Consider the following 24,112-nt stretch of genomic DNA (forward strand, 5'->3'; position numbering starts at 1 on the left):
ATATGGCTCAGTGGTCGAGTGCCCCTGAGTTCAATTCCCGGTTCAAAAAAAAAGAAGTAGTATTGTTAACCTCCCTTTTTTCTTTTTATTTCTAGCTAGAATATGTATATAGCCAAATTGGAACTGCCACCCAAGAACATAAGGTGACCTTGGGAATGAAGGTCAGAAACAGTGAAGCATCAGACAGCAGCAGCTTGAGTCCCTGTTGCTATGTCAATCCAAATTTAACCTTTGATTATTATCTCCAGATTAATAAATAAGAAACAAACATCTGTCTTGGCTAAGCTGTTGTCCTAACTCATAGCTGATCTAAGTCCTAAATAATATGGAAAGACTAAACAACAACAAAAGGGGCAATTCAGAACTTTTGAAAACACCACCCTTTTTAGAGCCCAGTTAACTAATAGAGAATCAATACTGGAACAATTGATAAAGCTTAAACAAGAGGGTGTCCTGGCTTGGCTGAAGAGCCAAGTTAAATACATAGTTTAGAATTCAGTTCTAAGGAATTCTAAGACTTTCATTAAAGAGATAATAGTTATGCCCTCAAATTCTGCAGATGATGACTAACAAGACTTTTGCGGATGGTAGATGAAGAAGGGAGGAAGGAGATGCATACATTGTATATACATATGAATGGACACATCAGATGAGCAATGAATATTTCAAGTATGTAGGACAGAGGGATATGGGGAAGATCAGAATGAGTCCATCCAAAAAGAAATAAAAAGAGAAAGATACAGACATTAAATATGACCACCATTGTTGGAGGCTTAAATTTTCTTCTTCCAATTTTTTAAATTAAGACATAATAAAGAAATGCTAGAGAAGAAATTGAAGAGAGTTGGGGAAACTTCAAAATAAGCCAGAAAACAAGGGGCCACATATCAAATTGTTTCTCTTGATGAAAAGGGTCAGCAAGAAAGTGCCAGTCTTTGGAGTCAAGATAAGAATAAAGGGTTCATAGGAAGAAACAATAGAAACTTTCTCTAAAGTTGCACAGATTTTGAAAGTTAAATACACACACACACACACACACACACACACACACACAGGTATTAAATTTTGCAATATCAAATTTCAAAGTGGGTTACATACCAAAATTAATTTCTTGGTTGTTTGTTTTGTTTTGTTTTTGTTTTTATTTGGTTGGTCCCTACCCCTGCCGCCATACTCAGGAATTGAATCTAGGGGTACTTAACACTAAGCCACATCCCCAGCCCTTTTTAAATTTTATTTTATTTTTTTATTTTGAGACAGGGTCTCACTAACTCACTTAGAGCCTCACTAAGTTGCTGAGACTGGCTTTTGTCCTTTTTTATAGCTCAGAGGGATATTTTCTATAGAAAAAAAACTGGTATTTGGATTCCTAGCCTGTTTACTAGTCTTTGAATCATATTTCCCCCTGAACAATAACAAGAAGTGCTACCAATATAAATATGTCCAATTCTAAACTTTTGAATTTTTCTTCACCCAAATCATGCTCAGTCTGTACAACTGGATTCAATACAAATAATAAACTGGTCTCCCCTGATCTCAGTAGCCTTAAAGTTTTCAACATCATTTTTAACATAAACAAACACATAACAGTCTCACCTCAAAAGCTATGTATATGTAAATTATACTGAAAAACAGAAACATAATAGTGAGAATTAACCTAGTTATATCATTTTAATCGCAACTGAATATTTTTTCTCCTTTAACATTGAGTATAGCAAAATAAATAGCAGAATTTAAATATGGGTAAATGAATCAAATAAATAAAAATATATGAAATGCCACAAATGAAAATATATTGAGACTAGAGAACTGGAGGTAACTCAATATCTGATATTGTAAGGATTTCCATTTAACCAAAACCCCCAGTTAAGTCTGAGCTGGGCTATGATAATAGAATCTGACAGAGGCTACACCAAGGAATTCAAGACTCTATCAATATTTTTATGAGCAATTCCAGTTTAAAATTAAGAAGTAATCAAAAGTGAAAACTTGGAGAGCATTGAAAATCAAAAGAAAATGAAAATATGAACCTGGAAAGAAGTTTAATATTGTCAATCTCCATGTCAGCAGAATTGATACAAGGTAGGAAAATATTTTTCCATAGTTGGCCATCCAGACAGGTCAGCTTATTAACACTTGATGAGAAGCAGCACTATAATAAACTACACATACAAAGTAGATTCTTATCACGTCACACTGGGACAGTAAAGGCCAAACCAAATTGGATTACATTGCTGAAACTCCCTAGAAGAAACTCCACCTGGATTATGTCAAGAATATTATTCAGCTGAACATACAAACTAAGGTATATTTTTATCCCCTTATAAAGACACCTTCAAAGACTAAGGTGTCTCCTGTGTTCTACAGGAAGGAAACTGAAGGAAAGTTCTTTCCTGCTGGGTACCTGGAGGAGGCCTTGTATCTCTGGAATCAAACAAGGAAGCTCTCAGATCTTTTGTTTCACAAAACCTTGTGCCCTTCCAGATAAGTCAAGAAAGAAGAGATTTTTCTTACCTTATCTTTTAGTTTCTCCATCCAGCTTCTCACTAGGAAAAAATAAGAGATGAAAATGTTACTGGCTGTCTTTTACTTAGATTTCATAGTATTCAGTTAATTGGACACACTGAAGGGATTTGGGGTCTAAAATACAGTATGTCAACAATAGTAACATAATGACAATGATGGTCTTATTTTTATGCCCACTTATTTAGAAATACAGCAAAGAAAACAACCCTTCAGTCATTATTAAGTGAACAAAGATTTTTGCTTGCTAAATAGATTTTCTAGTATTAATGACTACTTTGAGTTTGGGGATGTCTGGAGAGAGAGAAAGGAAGTCACCTTTACAGTATCACATTCACTTTTTTCTCTGACAATTTTCCTTTAGCCTTATTTCTTATTTTTCTTCGTTTTTAAGCTCTAAGATAATGTGGCACTTGGATCAATGTCAGAGAACAGAAGATATGAGACAACCAGGGTGGCCTGGCTGTGGCTCCAAAGAGTCAAAACTACAGTCGCAGTTGAAGATGCAAGAATCTGATCAAAGGCAAGAACAAGAAGTATTTCTGAAACACATGCAGCTTGTGAACTGTACCATGCTATGGCAACATAACCACTAATAAGAATCATAATCAAGTAACATTTATGAAAGCCAACTGGAAAGGACTGCATCAACTATGAAATTATACGTAGATCTTAATTACGATATGGATCATAATTACAAAATATGGATGCCAAAAGTAGAAAGCAGCACCAATCAAAATAAAGACGTGTTGAAACAGCCATGTTAAGGGTGGTTTGAGGTGGAAAACCTTTTAAACTTAATTGCCTTCAATATTAAAATAATGTTCCAACACTGAATAAATGTTCATTTTTTGAAATATTTTTATTAGCGAGGATTCATTTTTAAAGCATCAAAAAAGAGGAAAAAGACAAACACATCTTCATTTTTACCTTTATTATCAAGAAAGAGAATTTAGTTTAAAATTTTTTCAGATTTCCTTGAACTTTCTTTCATCTCTGGGACCTTTCCTTATAGAACCAGATAGTAAATACCTTAGGTTTTATGTGCATATCGTCTGTCACAACTACTCAGTTCTGTTGCTGTAGTATGAAAGCAGACATAGATGTTATATAAATAAATGGGTCTGGCTATGTTCCAGTAAACTTTATTTATAGATAATGAAATTCAAATTTCATGTAATTTTTATCTGTCATGAACATTTTTCTTTGGTTTTTCTCAACCCTATTAAAATGTAAAAAGCTCTCTTTGCTCACCAACCATATAAAACAGTAGACAAGCTAGAGTTGCCCATGGATCATCATTTGCTGGCCCTGGCATAGACATACTCAACTGAAGAAGCTGGCATCTCCATTTACAAAGTGACTCCAGTAATATCACATCTGACACTACTTACGGCAGCTGACTCGTGTATACGGCTTTGTACCTTACAAAGCACGTCACGTCTATCGCATCATTTGACCAGCAAACCGACAAGCATGGGAGACAGCTAAGACTATGCTCAGGGAAAAGAAGTGGAAATTGAGGCTCAGAAAAGCTAAGAGAATCATACACAGTTATTGTTTTAGACAGCTTTTCATCACTGTGATTAAATACCTGACAAGAACTACGGAAAAGAGGAAAAATTTATTTCAACTCCTGGAATCAGAGGTCTCATTCTATATGCGGCAGACTCCATTGCTCTGGGCCCAAGGTGAGGCAGAACATGCGGGGGGGGGGGGGGGGGGGCGTGGCAGAGAGAACTGTCTCCTCAAGGCAGCAAGGAAACAGAGAGAGAGAGGTGGGAAAGGGCCACAAGGAAGAGCACCCTCCCAGGGCACACCCCCAGGGACCTACCTCCTCCAGCCATACCCACCTGCCTACAGTTACCCCAGTCAGACCATTCAAACTGATCAGGTTACAGGATGGACTGATCAGGTTACAGCTTTCAATCTAACAATTTTACCTCTGAATAGTCCTGTATTAACACAAGAGCTCTTGGGGGACACCTCATACCAAATCATAACAGTTACCCAGTGAATAGTCACTGAAATTTAAGCCTGACTTCACAATCCAGGAGCAAGACTTCTCTACTACCCATTTCTTTGGGTGCTAACATCACTCTTGCCCGCTCTCAGTTTGAAAATGTGGACAAACCTTTGGCTCTTCCCCTTCCCCCAGTTCTTGACTTCAATCTCTCCGGTAAAGGTCCTGGTCAAGACCTCTCAGCCTTTTCCTTCCCTCACAACTCCACGGGTCACAACTGGGATTCAGACAAAGAGGACGGTGATCAATCAGGATCAGGTCAGGGTCATGGGAAGGACAGTAGGAACAAGTCCCTGGAGATTCCTGGAGTGGGTCCAAGAAGAAATGAAGCCCACCACTGACTCACTGAATGACTTTGGAGGAACCAGTGAACCTGTGGACCCTTAGCTTCCTCACATAGGAAATGGAGATGGCAACAGATGTCTTGAAACATTGTTGTGAAAATCAAAAATAACGTGCAAACTTTAGTACAGAACTTGACACAGAATGATGGGAAAACAAAAATAAGAATTCTAGGGCAGGAAGGAAAGAAGAAAGACATATTAGTATTAGGTTAATATACCTCAGTTATGCCCAAGACATATTTAAATTCAAACAAGAGGATATTTCCAATTCATTCAGCCATTCAACAAATACTTGTTATGCACAATGTGTTCGACCAGGCACTGTGCTCTACCTTGGATCAGTAGAAATTAAGGGACCTAATTCCAGGGAGGAAAGGGTTAGGCCATCAAGTCAGTGATGAGAGTGGATGACAAGAAGAAACGAAAGAACTGAAAGAGTGAGGGATAGAGCAAGAAAGACAACTATTGGGATTCAAGGCGGAACCCCAACCTCAAGCAAGATGTTTGGGATCAGGGAGTAGAGTGGTTATTATAAAGGGAAGGTGAGAGCAGGCTTGCTGGTATGAGCATGTGCTGATGTGGAGGAGCCAAGCTGGGGCAGGCTGACTCACTGCAGGGATAGAGTAGAACAAGGGTGCCCAGAGAAGAGCAAAGGAGGCACAGATAATCAGGGCCTGGGCTCATCAAAACAGGCCTGTCCTGGAAACTACTCATATTCAGCTTCTTAGAGTCAATTTCATAGAGTCTTGCTTTGGATGATTCTCTAAGGAAATAATTCTCCACTGGGGACAAGAAGGCACATCAGAACAGGAAGTTCCTAGGTGTCCAGGTAATTTGAAAGAGGATGTTCAATGGATCTAATTCTGTAATTTGTAATAGAGAAAAAGAAAACCAGGCAAAATCTTCTTGGCTGGTGAGAGGGGTAAAGCACAGAGGATAGTGAGCAAGTATTTTCATAGATATGGATCTAAAAAGATTGAGAAGCACAATTCTTAGAGTATGATTAGAGAAATGACTAATTAGAGATTAGAGATTGGTTGTATTTCCCCAACTAAGGATGTGAGGCCCCTGGGACCATGCCTTGCCCTTCTCGGGTATCTTCCAGGGTCTTCAGCATAGTATGGATACTCAAGTGCTTAATAAACATTTTTTTCTTCTTTCAACAATATTAATCGCTTTTAAGTGAGTTCACAATATTTGTGTAATCATGATATCTTTCATAAGGATTCTGTAAACTGGAGCAAAATGTGCAAGGCAGAATAAAAATTAAGCTTAAAAATGATCATTTTAAACTTAAGGAATATAAATTGATGAAGGAGTACAAAGGCAAGGAGAGAGAAAGTCGGGAAAAAAAGAAGAGAAAATCAGAAAGAAAAATGTTCAATTAAAAGACAATTATTTATAAAGAGGAGAGCTAACAACTGTGTTTTGCTTTTTAAAAAGAGTGAAAAAACATCACATGGGTGAAAAGAGTATAAATTGAAATAGCTTTTTAGACATGTGAAAGTAAGGGGAAGATTTGCAATCAATATCATAAAAGACTTTTACAAAGTTTATATGTTTTATTTAAAGCTCCTGTTATAAATGAATCTCAAACAATCAATCATGGGTATGCACAAAAATTTTGTTTAAATGATATTCACTGCAAGTTTTATAGTAGGAAGGAGAATATAAACAAATGATATCAATATCCAACAACAGAGGACTAGTTTAAAAACTCAAGGGGAAACAAAACCTTAGGCTATGAAATAGCCTAAGAGTGAAATAGTATATGAAAATAAAATTATTTTGAAGTTGATCATGGGGTTGGGAATGTAGCTCACTGACAGAGGGATTATCTAGCATGTGGGAGACTTGGGCTCAATCCCTAGCACAGAAAAAAAAATGAAGAAGCTGGTCAGGAATACTATAGATGTGATTCCCATAAAATCAACTTCTATGATAAAACAAGAAAAGAAAACAAAATTATTTCAAAATAATTAAGAGCCCAAGTTTGTAGATAAAACTATATGTGGGTTGGGGTGTGGCTCAGTGGTAGAGTATGTGTGCTTAGTACATGTGAAGTCCTGGGTAAAATTCCCAGCACCAAAAAAAAAAAAAAAAAAAAAAAAAGTTATGTGTATAATTAGAATAATGCACTTCAAACTATTAACTGAATTAAATAACAGTAGTAGAATTATGAGTGATTTTTCTTTCATCCCTTATATTTTTAGGATGTGCCAAATTACATATGATTTCTTACTATTTTTAAATTAAGAGGAACACATTTCTTTAAAACTCACAAAATTCTGTAAAATTTTGCAAACTGAAGTTAGTAGTAGACTGCTGATAGAGAGGAACACGAGAAATTGAGCCCTTTCCACTTGGCTAATTCCTTAGCCTACAGCTATAGATTCTAATCCCACTGGTTCTGGCTTATTTTCTTTCTTGAAATTTTATCTAATGCAAATTCAAAAAGACCAACATAATGAGGTCTCTGGCCTCCTTCAAATAGGGAGAGTTACACTGAAAAAAAGGTAGGCACCGATAAAGGTTACACTCAACAAGTCCAAAGCTAATATCACGCTCAGTGGTGAAGTGAAGGCTTTTCCTCTAAGATTAAGCAAGAGTAAGACGAGGGTGCCCACTCTTGCCCTTTCTATTCTACTTAGTACTGGAAGTCCTAGCCAGAATAATTAGGCAAAAAAAAAAAAAAGAAATTAAAAATATGCATCTTGGAAAGAAATAAGTCAAATGGGAAAATAATAAGTTTAAAATACATTATCCTATCTATAGAAAATCCTAAAAATTCCACACCAAAAAAAAGAAAATCCTTAGAACTTATAAATGGATTCAGTAAAGTTACAAGATAAAAAAAATCAACATTTAAAAATCCATAGCATTGCTACATGGTAACAAAAAACTACCTGAAAAAGAAATCAGAAGAACAATCCCATTTACAATAGCTATAAAAAAATAAAAAATACTTAGGAATAAATTTAACCTAGGAGGTAAAAGTTCTATTTACTGAAAGAAATGAGAGAAGACACAAATAAATGGAAAGATATCCTGTATTAGTGGGTTGGAAGAATTTTAATATTGCTATAATGTTCAAATAGCCCAAAGTAATCCATAGATTCACTGCAATCACTATCAAAATTCCAATAACAATGTTCACAGACATAGAAAAAGAATCATAAAAGAATACAAAGACCTTGAATAACTAAAGCAATCTTGAGCAAAAATAAAAAACCCAGAGGGATCACACTATCTGACTTCAAAATATACTACATTCATAGTGATCAGAACAGCATAGTACTGACATTAAAACAGACCCATGGGACAACAGGACAAACAAGAGAGCACATAAAACAGTCCACACATATTTGGTCAACTGATTTTCAACAAAAGTGCCAAGAACACACAATGGGAGTAAGGATAGTCTCTTCAAAAAAAATGGCATTGGGAAAACAGTATATCCCCATGTAGAAAAATGAAATTAGACTCTCTTCTAACATTAATTCAAAATGGGTTAAAGACTTAATCATTTGACCCAGTTATCCCACTCCTTGGTTTATACCCAAAGGACTTGAAAATCAGCATACTGTATCGATGCAGCCACATCTATGTTTATAGCAGCTCAATTCACAATAGCCAAGCTATGGAACCAATCTAGGTGCCCTTCAACAGATGAATGGATAAAGAAAATATAGTATATATACACAATGGACTATTACTCAGCTATAAAGAAGAATGAAATTATGGCATTTGCCAGTAAATGAATGGAAGTGGAAAGTATCAAGCTAAGTGAAATAAGCTAGTCCCAAAAAACCAAAGGCCAAATGTTCTCTCTGATACATGGATCTAACCCACAACAAGGGAGGGTAGGAAGAGGAAGAATAGAAAGAAGTTCATTGGTTTAGACAAAGGGGAATGAAGGGAAAGGAGTGCGGATGGGAGTAGGAAAAATAGTAGAATGAATCAGACACAAATTTCCTATCCTCATATATGAATACACAACCAGTGTAATTCCACATCATGTACAACCACAAGAACGGGATCCTAAGTGGAATGGGTTTTACTCCATGTATGTTTAATGTGCCAAAATAAACTCTACTGTTATTTATATCTAAAGACAATAAATAATAAAAAAATTTAAAAGACTTAAATTGTAAAACTACTGGAATAAAAAACAAAGGGGGAAAGCTTAATGACACTGTGCTGGGCAATGAATGATTTTTTAAATATGACTCCAAAAAGCATAAGTAACAAAAGCCAAGGAAACAGCTAACAGAGTAAAAAAGACAATCTAGAGAAAGGAAGAAAACATTTGTAAAACATTTATCTAGTAAAGGGTAAATATCTAAAACATATAAGGAGCTCAACTCAAGAGCAAGAACATAAATAACCCAACCCAAAACTGGACAAAAGACCTGAATAGACATTTCTCAAAAGAAAACATAAGTAGGCCAACAGGTATATGGAGAAAAATGTTCAACATCACTAATTTCATTAGTCCATTACTTTACCAATTCCTATAACAAAATGTCTGAGGCTGGTAGCTTAGGTAGAGAAGGGGGAAGCAGGGAGAGAAGGGTGTGTGTGTGTGTGTGTGTGTGTGTGTGTGTGTGTGTGTGTTATATGTCTATCTCAATCAAAGAGAATAAACAGGATTTTTTAGGTCCATTTTAGCCCACAAATTTTTCTGACTCAGTCCTACTTGCCAGGGTGCAGCACACAGATCAGCACTGGGCACCAACCCATTGAATGGCAGAAGTCCTGGGGGAGACTCAAAACTCAGGATGAACAACACTGAAGATACTGAGCATGGGGTCAGAGACACAGTGCTGCTGTCAACAAAAAGACAGTGCAAAAACAGGAAGAGATTCCGAAAGAGATGATCGTAAGGTTTATTTCAAATATGTGGAGTTTAAAGAACCTGCACTATATCCTTAGAAGTGTGTTTGTTGGTGGCTTAGATGTGGATATGAAGAAACATAGGCTGAAGACTAAGGTTTAAGAGTCACCTGCATATTGATGGAAACTGAAGCTTTCATCAGTCACCCTAGTATGCAAAGTGTCTATTAGCTAGGATTCTCCAGAGAAGCAAAACCAACAGGTTACACACAAACAAAGAGGGATGGAAAATTGTGAGGGATTGGCTTACCTGATTCTGAAGGCAGAGACATCCCAAGATCTGTCATCTGCAAGCTGGAGACCCAGGAGAACCAATGGTTTAAATCCAGCCTTGTCCAAAGACCTAAGAACCAGGAGGTTCCATGGTATAGTTCAGTCTGAAAATCCCTACAGGCTTGGGTCCCAGGAAAAGCTTGCAGTCTGCTGGGCAGGAGAAATTCCCCCTTACTCAGCACTTTTGTACTATCCGGGCTTTCAACAGATTGGATCAGAGCTACCCACTTTAGGGAGAGCAATCTGATTCACCCAGTTTATGATTTGAATATTAATCTTATCCAAAAACACCCTAACAGAAAGTCCCAGAATAATGCTTAAATGTCTGAGTACTCTGTGGCCCAGTCAAGCTGACACATAAAATTGATCATCCATCACACAGTGAGACTGCAGGCGGTCAAGGTCATGATCCTAAGGAATCTCAACATGTAAAGGCTAAGCAGAAGAGAAAGGGCCAGATGAGACCAGGAAGAAATAGTCAGAGAGATGCAGAACCCTCTACTGTTTACATGAAATAACCCAGCAGAGTTCATTTCAAATATTTGTGAAGATGTTTTCATATCTCATTGATGAAATGAAAGACAAATAGGTTACAGGCAGCAGAAGCAGACATCTTTGAGGGTACCATTACTCTGGCAACCCCATCAGGCAAACACAACAGCTTTCCTCACTCCTGAAGGGCATCCTCATTCTCAAGAGAATCTTCAGTCATATCGAGTCCCAGAAATAATTCACTCAATGTTGCCCCCTTTATTGGTTTTCCCAAATAATCCCTTGCAGCCAAACTCTGTCTCAGGAACTCCTTTTAGGGAGAACTCAAACCAAGACAATAGTCTAATTCTGCCACCATATAGGCAGGCTAGCCTATAATGAATTTCATCCATTTGTGCATTAATACAAACTATTAGAGTGAAAAGAAGAACAGAGGTAAGGAAAGCAGGCATGCTGGCCAAGTTCAAGGTAGTGGCCATCTCCATGTATCTACATTAATTCCAACTGAAAATCCTCAGGCTACTTGTATTTTTAAAATATATCCTTTCCATGTAGCATTGCGTAAAATATACTTCATAGTTAGGTTCATTTAGCTCACGTTCAATTTTGCAAGGGTTATAAATATAGTCTTTTTAATCAAATTTTCAATATCACATCTTTCAATGACGGAGAAAACTTGATTTTTATCTTGGTCCATGGAAAGGTGTATATTCTGCCTAAATAAAAAATGAAGTATCAGAAATAGTTCTTTGTTCAAAGCATATGTAACTAAATTCCAATTAGAGTCATTTCTACAGTGTCAAGAAATAAATGAAGACCAGCTCTTTTTCTTCCTTGTTATTTAACCGTAAGTGACCTTTCTAATGCAAGAAACAAATAAAGCTTTTTCCAACTTACATAACACACCAAAGAATAAAACTACCAAGTTTTAAGTAGTACATGCATGTTTTTTAGAGAACATTGAGTTTATATAGCTTGAGTTTTTCTCTAATGATGCTAAATTTACCTGCTTTAAAAATCACACCAAACCCCTTTCTATAATCATTTGCTCTTCACATAATTACAGAATAGCAAAATGCCGATGAATAGAAGAACCTATTTCTTTGCATAGGGCTAAGTGAGCACTAATTGTGCATCCAAGAAGCAATTAATTCTGAAGGCCCTGAACTGATATTTACAGGAAAGGTTGCAAAGAGCCCTGATACCCTAATCTCTGCTTTCAAGTAATATTAGGAATGTCTGTCTTTACTGCAAGCTGAAGAATGATACTGGGCACCTACAAGAAACAGGCAGAGAAAATGTCTTACAAGCAACAGCATGTCCTGCCAGCATCACTTATTAATGTTACTGATACTGACAAACTATAAGGCATATTGTCACAACTCTTGTGATGAGCAGGCTGCCATAAACTTCATATGGAAATAATATGATACACAAATGAAAAAGGAAGTATCCCTTGGTGTGTCTTCCTATCTCTTCCCAAAAGAGAGTCATACAACATTGCTTATTGCTTACTCTGTTTATCAGAGGATTCTGTCTTTTGGAGGAGGATGGGTGCTGGTAATTTAACCCAGTGGTGCTTTACCACTAAGCTACATCCCCAGCCTTTTATTTATTTACTTATTTATTTATTCATTCATTCATTCATTCATTCATTCATTCATTCATTCATTCATTCATTTATTTTTACTATGAGACAGAGTCTTGCTAAATTGCTGAGGCTAGCCTCAAACTTACAATCCTCCTACCTCAGCCTTTAGCATCACTGAGATTATAGATATATGCCATCACAGGCAACTTGCCTAAGATATTCTGAAAGCTCTACTGAGCATTGGAGTTTCAAATCTTTTTACCATGGAACAGAAGAGGGATATTCAAGAACTTGAAATTCTCCTTCTCAGGAGATCTCACTTCACATTTGCACTACCTGATCTTCAGTCCATTAGAAAAAAGAGAAAATACTCAGGCTTACGTCTTTTTGTTTATTTATTTATTTATTTGAATTGACATATAATAACTGTATATTGTTATGGTTTGGATGTAAGCTGTCCCCCAAAAGCTCCCATGTGAGACAAACACCCCATATCCATATTCAGATGAGGATTTAGCAACCATAAAGTCCATCAGCCCTACAGATAGTCCCTCTCATTCTCATTTTATGTAAACTGATCAACCACTTTAGCTTCAAGACAGGGGCCCCAAACCCTTCTTCCCTATCTGAATTTTGAGGTTCCCACTGATAAAAGCCAGAGCTTATCACAGGACTGAGGTAAAGAAAAGACAGGCTAGTGACTCTATTTTTTTAATCATATATTTCTTATTCTAATTTGTTACCTATGACAGCAGAATGCATTACAACTCATATTATACATATACAACATAATTTTTCATATCTGGTTATACACAAAGTAGAGTTACAACATTCATGTCTTCATACATGTACTTAGGGTAATGATATCCATCTCATTCCACCATCCTTCTTACCCACATGGCCCCTTCCATTTCCCTCCCTCCCCTCTGCTCTATCTAGAGTTCATCTAATCCTTCCAAGCTCCTCCCCACTAACCACATTATGAATCAGCATCCTTATATAAAAGAAAACATTTGGCACTTGGTTTTTTTGTTTGGCTAACTTCACATAGCATTATATTCTCCATCTCCACTCAGTTACCTACAAATGCCATGATATTATTCTCTTTTAATGCTGTATAGAATTACATTGTGTATATATACCACATTTTCTCTATCCATTCATCAACTGAAGGACATCTAGGTTGGTTCCACAATTTAGGTATTGTGAATTGTGCCGCTATAAACACTGATATGGCTGTGTCCCTGTAGTATGCTGTTTTTAAGTCCTTTGGGTATAGACCAAGGAGTGGGATAGCTGGGTGGTCCATTCCAAGTTTTCCAAGGAATCTCCATACCACTTTCCATATTGGCAGCACCATTTTTCAGTTCCACCAGCAATGTATGAGTGTGCCTTTTTCCCTGTATTCTCAATAACTGCCTTTCTGACTGGAGTGAGATGAACTTAGAGTAATTTTGATTTGCATTTCTCTAATTGCTAGAGATGTTGAACACTTTTTCATATATTTGTTGATTGATTGTATATCCTCTTCTGAGAAGTGTCTGTTCAGTTCCTTGGCCCATTTATTGATTGGGTTATTTGATTTTTTGGTGTTAAGATTTTTTAGTTCTTCATATATCTTAGAGATTAGTGCTCTATCTGATGTACCTGTGGTAAAAATTTGCTCCCAAAATGTAGACTCTCAATTTATCTCACTGATGTTTCTTTTGCTGAGAAGAGGCTTTTTAGTTTAAATCCATCCCATTTATTGACAAATCCTCTAAAAGGGAAATAAGGAAACTACCCCATTTACAATAGCCTCAAAAAAAATAATAAAATACTTGAGAATCAACTTAATGAAAGAGGTGAAAGTCCTCTACAATGAAAACTACAGAACGCTACAGAAAGAAATTAAAGACCTTAGAAGATAGAAAGATCTCCCTTGTTCTTGGATAGGCAGAATAAGTATTGTCCAAAAGTGACCTTGTTTTTGCCGTTGGCCCTTATTCAGAGTTTCTGACATTATTCTACTTAATGACATGAAGTTCCCACTTTCCTTGTGCTCTGACACAGTCAACAGATGAAATCAATTAGAAGTGGAGCACTGAATGAGTACTAAAGTGGTTTTCAAGGCAGCTTCGGAGTTTGTTTACCTGTTCAAAAGTCTTCACTCCCAAAATAATGGGCAAATACCAAGCTGTACACTCAAGAGAAATTAAAGTAAATCTTTGGCTAAGAACACCTGAACATTGATGATTAGAAAGTAGAAAGTTTCAGTTACAAAAGACAAATAAGTTCTAAAGAACTTCCATTACAGCAGAGTGCTTCTAGCTAACAATATTAAACATTTAAAATTCATTAAAAAGTCTATTTTTTAGGTGTACCACTTGATGTTTTGATGTATGTATACATTCTGAAATGACTGCCGTAAGCCAATTAATGTCATTAACATACCTATATGATTATCATTGTGTATGCATGTGTGTTGAAAAGATTTAAGTTCTGTTCATTAAGAAAGCAGATCTTATATTCTTACCACAAAACATAATCATAATATTAAAGGAGATGGGAGAGAATTTTAGGAGGAGATGGATTTGTTTACATGATAGTCATTATGGCTTCATAGAATTGTTTACATTAAATGTTTACAGATTTTAATATGTTAAAAAAAACCAACACCTGAGCATTACAGTCAATATACTTGTTATGGTGTGGATATAGAAAAGTCCCCTGAAAAATCTCATATTTTGGAAACATGATCCCCATTACAAAAAGGTTCACAGGTTGGGCTTTCAAGCAATAATGAGATCTGTAACATCAGTGGATTAATCCATTTGGTGGATTAATAATTTGAATGGCGTACTGGGTGGTAACCGGAGACAGGACAGGCACAACTAGAGGAAGTAGTTCACTGCAGGTGTGTCCTAGGGGATTATATCTTATCTCTGGCTCCTTGCATGTCCTTTCTTCTTTCTGTCTCTCTCCCCCTCCCTCCTTCCCAGCTTCCGTGAGCTGAGCAGCTTTTTTCCACCATGCTCTTCCGCCATGATGTTCTGCCTCACTTCAGGCCCAGATTAATGGAGTTGGCCAGCCAAAGACTGAAACCATGAGCCCAAAATAAACTTTTCCTCTTCTAAATTGTTCTGATCAGGTATTTAGGTCACCATGGTAAAAAGTTAACAAAATACTCAAGGGAAGAACAACTTGTGCCATCTGAACCAATTACCTGAGAGTTTGCTTGAGTGCTTGACCCTGAGGGAAAAGCCTGCCAGAGAACAGGTGAATAATCCCACATTTTAATTCCTTAAACAAGCTTTTCACAGGCTTCTTGGTAGTAGCTGTTTGATACTGAGGAGTAGAGACAATTTCAATTTCCTTATTTCTTGGTCACTTCAAGCATACTTCCACTTTGCCAGGTTCTTGAGAAGCTACCCTCCTGTTTCTTACGTTTATTTAGTTTCCCTTCCATTTATTTTCTCCGGTGATCTGTAATTTTTCCTGAGAACTTATATTTTCAATGGAGGTGGGGTTTTGGCTTGGATATCTTGTACACTCTGAACTACATAAGGGGCACTTCAAACGAACAGTTACTCATTTGCTTGTGCTGAGCCCACCAGGACTTTCACCGTCTGGAACAGGATCACATGCTCATTTCTGAGCAGGGAATTCTTGCATCATGAAGACAAGCCTAGGGCTTCAGTGTCTCTTTTTCACTCCCACTCAGAAGGTATTTCCATTGATATTTCTCTGGTTTTGTATGTGTTGGGTATTACTTTTCTAGACCCCCTTTCACTGAGGAGCAGTTTTTCCAGAATGCCTTCTTCATGCATGGGTTTCAGTTCCTGACTCTTGCCCTCCACCGGGCCAAGGCCATGTCTCTTGAGCCCATGTTGGTGTTAAACTTCACCCCTCATCCCAACATCTGTATTGGGTCCATTGTGCCCTCTCCCAGACACCATGCATCAGCTCAAGAGGCTACTGCTTGGGCTTCATGTTGCCTCTCTGGCAATAACAGACTTCCTTTCAAGATCATTTGTATATTTGAAAATTTTGTCATCATTTTCCAGCATTTCTCCATGCTTGTAGTGGGAGGTAGAAGTGCATACTCAGTCCACCACTCTGCTGGAACTATAAACCCAAGTTAAACTTCTAACCAGCTATTTTTTATTTACTGAGGTAAAATTCATATAATATGAAATTGACCATTTTAAAGTGTACAATCAATGACATTTAGCACATTCAAAACATTATGCAACCATGACTTCTAACTAGTTCCAAAATATTTTTATCAAACCAAAAGGAAACACCATACCCACCAGCAATCACTCTCCACTCTCACCTTTCCTCAGTGCCTGGAAATCACTAACTTGCTTTCTGTCTCTATGGATTTATCTATTCTGAAAAGTCATATAAATGAAATTATAAAACATGTGACCTTTTATGTCTGGCTTCCTTCACTTAGCATAATATTTTCATGGTTCACCCACCTTGTTGCATTTAAACAAATGTCCAATGAGTATATAAAAACATGCTGAACATCATCTATTATTAGAGAAATGCAAATCAAACCAAAGTGACATACCACTTCACACCCACTAGGAGGGTCATTTTTTAAAAAGAACAGAAAAACTACAAAGTGAGGATGTAGAGAAATTAGAACACTCATATGTGGCTGGTGGAAATGTAAATGAATACAACCACGGTGGAAAATAATTTGGCAGCTCCTCAAAAGTTCAACATAAAACTGGGCTGGGGGGCTGGGTATATGGCTCAAGCAGTAGCGCACTCGCCTGGCATGCGTGCAGCCCGGGGATCCTCAGCACCACATACAAACAAAGATGTTGTGTCCGCCGAAAACTAAAAAATAAATATTAAAATTCTCTCTCTCTCTCTCTCTCTAAAAAAAAAAAAAAAAAAAAAAAAAAAACACTATCATAACGTAGCAATTCTACTGTTAGGCATGTACCCAAAAGAACTGAACAGGTCCTCAAAAAATTATACCAAATATTAATAGCAGTATTATTCACAGTAGCCAAAAGGAAGAAACAACCCAAATTTCCATCCATTGATGAAGAGATACAGATAGACATAGACATACAGCAGAGCACTAATCAGCCACAAAAAGAAATGAGCCACCAATATATGCTACAACATAGATTAACCTTGAAAATAGTATCCTAAGTGAAAGACAGAGTGCTAAGTGACATTAGATGGGATGAAGAATTACGTGGGCCCTCCTGGAAGCTGCATAAGTGTCACTGGGTGGGAAAGAGTAGACTCATATTCCATTTGCACTCATATTCCAATTGCAAATGGAAAACTGAATTCCATACTCAACTGGTCATACCTCAGTCTCCACATCCCACCCACCTGCTGTGTTCCCTGTACAGCTAATCCCACTGCTCAACATCACAGCCAAGTCAGCCTGCTACATGGCTGGAGGATGCAAGTGCTCTGATAAAGTGTTTTATTCTCTGGAGCAATTATAAAAAGTTAACTGCTAGTCAAAAAGTAAAAAGAGGAACCAAAAGCAAAGTTATACATACATTTCTCTTTTTTTCCAATTTGTTTTTTGTGATAAAACATACAAAACATAAAAATTTACCATCATAACAGCTTTAAAAAGTGTAAGGTTCAGTGGAATTAACACATTCATAATGTTGTTAACCACGCCACCTTCCATCTCCAGAACTCTTTCCCATTTTGTAAAATGGAAACTCTTTACTCACTAAACAGCAACTCTCCATTCTCCCTCCTCACATCCCTGGGAAAACACCATTCTGTTCTCCACCACAATAATTTTGACTACTCCAAGTATCTCATATTAGTGGAATCATACAGTATTTCTCTTTTCATGACTGCCTTATTTCACTTAGCATAATATCTTCAAGACATATCCATGTTGTAGCGTATGTCAGTATCTCCTCCCCTTTTTAAAGTTGAATAATATTTTACTGTATGTATATACTCCATTTTGCTTATTCATTTATCCATCGGTGGACACTGGGATTGCTGCCACAAATTAACTATATTGTGAATAATACCACCAGAAAGCACTAGCATCAAATATCTCTTCATGACCTGACTTTCAAATCTTTAGGGTATATACCCAGAAATGGAACTAGGTTTCATATCTGACTTGTTTCCACTCAATTAGAAGAAAAATTCAACAATGCAACCAACGCTTACTGAGCCTCTAATAGGTTATCAGGTACTGTGCTAGAAAATATCCATAAAGCCTTAAATATTTATGAATTAAAATGAATACGACAGTTATGTTTGAAAGGAAGGAAGAGAAATTAAATTGTATTTTTTTTCCAGCAGACATAATTAAATCCCAAAACTCTAAGCATCGATTAGACACTAGAAATAAAATCTGATTATCCCACAGACCTATTTTCATACAAACATTTTTATGAATTGCCCAACTGTGCATGTGGCCCTGAGGTAGCCGCCAACCGAAACAGATTTGTTTTTACCCAGTAACAAACAAACCTTGAACCTATTTATAAGTTTCCTGTGAAGAAGCAGGCAGAGATTTTTCATTTAGCTGGCAATATAACCACCTACATTATTAATGATAAGCTCATTTTCTTCTTAATGTAGAAGGCTAAAGGCCATTAGCACTGTCATCAGGGAGCCGCTCTGGAAATACTTGCCCTTAAGTCCTGAGCAAGAGATACTGAACCATTATTGCGCCCCTGCAATAACTTGGGCTTTACTTCCACTCTTGGATAGTGAGGAGTGACTCCAGGAGTAGGTGTCACCAGGTGGGGTTGAGTTACACTCATTTGTTCCTTTGTAATCCTATCCCTTGCCTCATTTGAATGGCTTCTCCCCAATAAAACCAGGTTCAAGGCATGTTATTGCCTGTCTTGCCTCCTTTATGGGAGCTGGGTCAGAGGAGATGTCACAGAACCCATAGAAAAAGGTATTTCTCTGTCTCTGTGATTATTTTGTGCCAACCCATTTCACCTGGAGTGACCCTGACTGGTTTAGCTGTGTGTCAGGACACACTGTATCAAGTTACAAATGTACACTAAGAGAACCCAACCAAAAAGCCACTTCCTCCATGGTTCAACATTATAGAGAAATATTCTTCCAAGATCTGTGTGAGATTTTATGTTTATACAGGGGTATTTGAGGTAGACGTCAACAAACCAGAGCTCCTACAAACATTTCAACTCTGAAAAAGATGTTTGCAAAAGTTTAATGCAAATTATGACAGACTTATACACTGAAATGCAGGGCTCACTCACTCACAGAGGGAGAGGAAAAACAAAAAACTTCCTCCAATAGAAATCAGACAAAAATAACAAAGAGCCCCTGCTGTTGTTTTCTCCTACCTGGAGCTTCCTAACTAGGCTTCATCATTTTTCACCTTAGTACCATGTAGTGTTATGTTTATATTTAAAGGCAATCTGATCACATCACTTCCTGCTTAAAATCCCTTCAAAAGCTTCCCATTGACCTTACGAGAAAGGTCTCAACTACTTCACTTGATTTGCAAGGAAGTCACTGCATGCTTGCAGTTCTTAAAATGAGCTATGTCGGAGCTGGGGCTGTAGCTCAGTGGTAGAGCGCTTGCTTTGCACATGTGAGGCACTGGATTCTATCCTCAGCACCACATAAAAATAATAAAGATAATGTGTCCATTTACAGCTAAAAAAAATATTTTTTTAAAAAAAATGAGCTATGTCTTACCTCTAAACCTTCACACTAATTCTATCTTCTGTCACCCACCTCCTGTTCTCCCAACTCACTCCTACTTCTCCCCACCCACCTCCTGATCCATCACTGTGTCTGTGCAGTATCCACACCATGCTTCCCTGGGACTGTACCATGCAGTGACTGAGCATGGTAGGGCACTGTGCAAGCCCATTCCCTTGGCTGAAGAACTCAATCAACCTGGACAAGACGTTCTCAGAACTGAACTATCGTCTGAGACTTTTCCAACTGTGTGAGAAATGGGCAAGATGTCAGAAGCAAAATGGACTCATTCATGTCAACGGTAACAAAAAACAAAAAACAAAAAACCCACCAGGAGGATAAGTTGAGGAAGTTGTAAAGGAAGGGTTCTTGCGTATTGATTGCCTGTTAGTAACAATCATAACAGGCTGCCAGAGCCACAGGCTTGCACAAAGGCCACCACAATCTTATGCAAGGACATAGGACACCTTCCCAGAAACTATCCATTCATCCCTGGACTGAGGTCACTCTTGTTATCTGTGGCCAAAGATTATTGTTTCAAAATAGCTGATGTAATCTTCCTTGTTTTTGTCTTGCTTCTCAGAGGAACGGATCTAATACAATCCCTTTTAATCAAAGACAGAGGGAAGCTTATTGACCTGATTATTCTGAAGATGCGTATAACATTCCACATTTAGGTTACCAACATTCACCATGGGATTTCAGAAAAGGGCTTTGCAGTGTATTTTGCTGTGTTGGTGGTGGTCATGGCTGTTGTTTGGGGGTTGTTTGTCGTTTGTTTGTTTTTGAGACGGAGTCCTCAGTACATTTGCCTAGACCAGTCTCAAACTCGTGAGGGATCCTTCTCACCTCAGCCTTCCAAGTAGCTGGGACGACATATGTGCACCACCATGGCTTTTTAGAGAATTTTTTTTTAAATCTTTCCCATTAACTCTTTGTTAACTAAAGGAAGGTCCAAAAATGGTTAAGGCCAAGGATTAGGCTCCCTGAACAGATAACAATGGTTTGTAAAACTGAAAGAAGAGACTGAGACTCCAGCCAGCACAAAGACTGTTTAAGCAACATGATCTGAAGGATGCACAGTCACCCTATCAGAATATCCTACTTCTCACTCCTTAGAGCCCCTTGGACTCATTGCCACCACGGCTTATGAAGTGAATGTGTAAGAACCTGTCCTATGCAACAGAGAAGGAGCAACATACCAGATGGCTAGATGCAGCAGCCCTGCAGAGATGACACTGAGAGAATGGGGACTGTGACAAGCATAATTTAAGGCAGGGAGAGGGGAAAAGACTATTTACAGCACAGAGCACTTCCCCTCCCCACCCTCCACTCTCCCCACAAGGGATTTCAGGTATAATAAGAACATTTTCAACATTTTTAAAGTAAGACTACAATCAAAATGGGGAATAAGAATAGCAATAATAGAAGTGTAAATAAGTACAGAAGAATCATATAAGAAATAAGCACCCACAGCAAAGTTTCTAAAGCTCACCAGAGTCAGTAGGACTAATGGGGAAAAATGTGCTCTTGTACCCCAAGTTGAAACTTGGAACACATTTTTTTCCCACCAGGACCTCCTCTGGCATATTGGTTAGATTGCACAGAATCTTTTTTAGAAATTCTACTTAGGGTACTTTTTGAGCTAAATCAGTTGCTACGGGCTGCCCCAGAAACCTCACCATGATATATAACATAGTATCTAAGGGGTAATATCCTCTATGTTTCAGATCAGTTTTGGGGGAAAAAAATATTCAGAAATATAAAACCATTCTTGTTTTTTTTTTTCTAAAGTAAAAAATAAATATGATGAGGCTGGGGCAGGGGCTCAGTGGTAGCGCACTTGCCTAGATGTGTGAGGCACTGGGCTCCATTCTCAGCACCACATATAAATAAATAAATAATAAAGGTCTATCAACAATTAAAAAAATTTTAAAAAAAAAAGAATGAATGAATGCCATGCCCAGCACTGGAATAACTTGTTCCACTCATTTGTTCTAAAAGAAAGAAAGAAACATGGTAGTATGGGTTGGATTGTGTCTCCCAAAAAATACATTGATGTCCTGACCACCGGCACCTCAGAATGGGACTTAGTTGGAATCAGGGTGGTTTCAGTTAAATTAAAATTAAGTCATCCTGGGGTAGGATGGGTTCTTGATCCAATATGACAGATGTCCACATAAGAACAGAAAGACACAGAGAATACCACATGAAACACAGACACACAGGGAGAAAACAGACATGTGGCGAGGAAGGTAGAGATAGGTGCCAGTCATCTACATGGAGTACCAAGGACTGCCAGAAACAGCCAGAAGTTAAAAAAAAAATCATGAAATATATACTTCCTCAGGGCCATAAGAGAACCAACTCTGCTGATTCCTTGACTTTTACTTTTGGCCACGAGAACTGTGAAGGAATAAATTTCTGATTTTAAGCCACCTAGGACTGCGGATGTGGCTCAGTGGTAAAGCACTTGTCTAGCCACCTAGCTTGTGATATTTGGTTATGGAAGCCCAAGGAAGGTAATACAATGAGCACAGGGCCCCTTACCATGGGACCCAGACTTCCTGCCTCTGTTAAAACCAAGTGCCTGGTTTATGAATTGCATGGCAATGTGCCAGGTTTCACAGGGCTTGACTCCATGCCAGAGATGAATGGACACCTTGGCTACCACATCCCTGGTCGAAGAAATCAACCTGCTGATGCACTGTAATGACCTGAGCCACCTCAATGTTCCTATGGAACAATTTGTATGCTGAGATGGTCTAGTCCAATTCTGGCCTCATGTGTTACATTTAAATTGCACTTTTCTTCCAAGAACACTTATAAAAATTGTCTCATTAGTTCTCTCTCCTCCTTCGTGTAGCAAGAAATGGACAAGTACTATTAGCTCAATTTTGAAGATGAAGACATGAATCCTAAGATGCCAGGACTATGAAGAACATATCAAGAGTTTGTCTCCAAAGAGGCCCAAATCTGTAGCTGAGCAAGATCACTTTAGCAACTCAGTAAAAATAGAAGCAAAGGCCTAGCTCAGTAGCTCCAGGGTAGAACCCAAGAGTCTACATTTTTAACAAAGTCCCACAAGGAATTTTTTATAAACTGAATAGCACATTCACAAACTGGTATTTGAGAACCACAGGATGGTTTAGTCTTTCTCAAGTTTGAGAAATACATAGACAGACCCTTTATACAAGCTACAAAGTCTTATGGCCCTCTACTACTAACAAATTATTTTTATTATAATGTTACCTAAATAAATACTACCTTAAGCCTAGATTTTTTTAAAACCACCAATCCTGATAGCTCTTTTATATGACAATAAAACAATTGCATAAATTAAGTAGAAGCCAAATAAACTTCAAATTTATTACAGGACACTGTCATTATGTGGCTCCTGTGTTGATGGCTGCAGAACTGGTCTCTGACAGTGTAGAGCCTCAGACCACAGGTGCTGAAGAAGACCCCACTCCTCTCTCCAAGAATCACAGCTAGGCCTGCCTCCACACTGCCTGCCTCGATGGCATGGCCTTCACTGCATAGGAATGCCATCATTAACACAATGCAAATGCAAGTTTGCTCATCACAAGGCATGCTCAGCTATAAAGAGCCAGCCAAATGATCTAAAATAAGCTTATCCTGATGTGTTCACATTTTCATCCAAATGTGAGCACAAGATCTAAAATTTCTCACAGTAAACTTGTGTATCCCCTTTTCATAAACATTGGTCTCATCCATCTGCCTTATTTCAGACAGAGACAGAATTCAGTGGGTGTGGGTTTTAATTTCTTGTAATGGTTAACACAAATAATGCTACATAGAGTACTGTGTAGCAGACATACTGTCCTACACTCTTCACCTGGATGAACCTGTTTACCCTTCATATCAACCACATAAGGTAGGTCTAACTGTTGCTTCCATCATACAGATCACAGCCATGGGGCAAGAGAGGTCAAGCAACTTACCCAAGATCACAGAGCTTATAAGGGGCAGATGTGGCCCTTGAACCTAGGAAGACTGACTCCAGAGCTTGTGCTCTTGACTACGTATAGTTTGGGGTGGGGAGTTATATGCATTAAGATTAATGGTGGTGTCTGACTTGCCTCTACTCCAACAAGTAGGAATCTAAGGCAAAGGATCCAGGCTGCCATTAGCTGCAATGATTAGAACCTTGGGTGAACAGTGGAAGGTGGCACTACATACAAATAGGGAGAAAGATCCCTGGGGACTCACCAAGGACTTAAGTAAAAAAGCCAGGGGACACACCCAATCAGGCATCCA

At 38.0% G+C, this 24,112-nt stretch overlaps 1 protein-coding gene across 2 annotated transcripts in view; it reads right to left on the bottom strand.

Annotated features, from left to right (window-relative positions):
• Positions 1-24,112, bottom strand: part of Armh4 (armadillo like helical domain containing 4) — a 109,437-nt gene that overhangs the window by 13,009 nt on the left and 72,316 nt on the right. For both annotated transcript variants that reach the window (XM_005322741.5, XM_078049960.1), the window contains exon 5: positions 2,515-2,546. In XM_005322741.5, the coding sequence (XP_005322798.2) occupies positions 2,515-2,546 (32 nt within the window). The remainder of the gene's footprint in view (positions 1-2,514; positions 2,547-24,112) is intronic.

Source organism: Ictidomys tridecemlineatus, chromosome 5 (assembly GCF_052094955.1).
Source record: "Ictidomys tridecemlineatus isolate mIctTri1 chromosome 5, mIctTri1.hap1, whole genome shotgun sequence".
Taxonomy (NCBI): Eukaryota; Metazoa; Chordata; class Mammalia; order Rodentia; family Sciuridae; genus Ictidomys; species Ictidomys tridecemlineatus.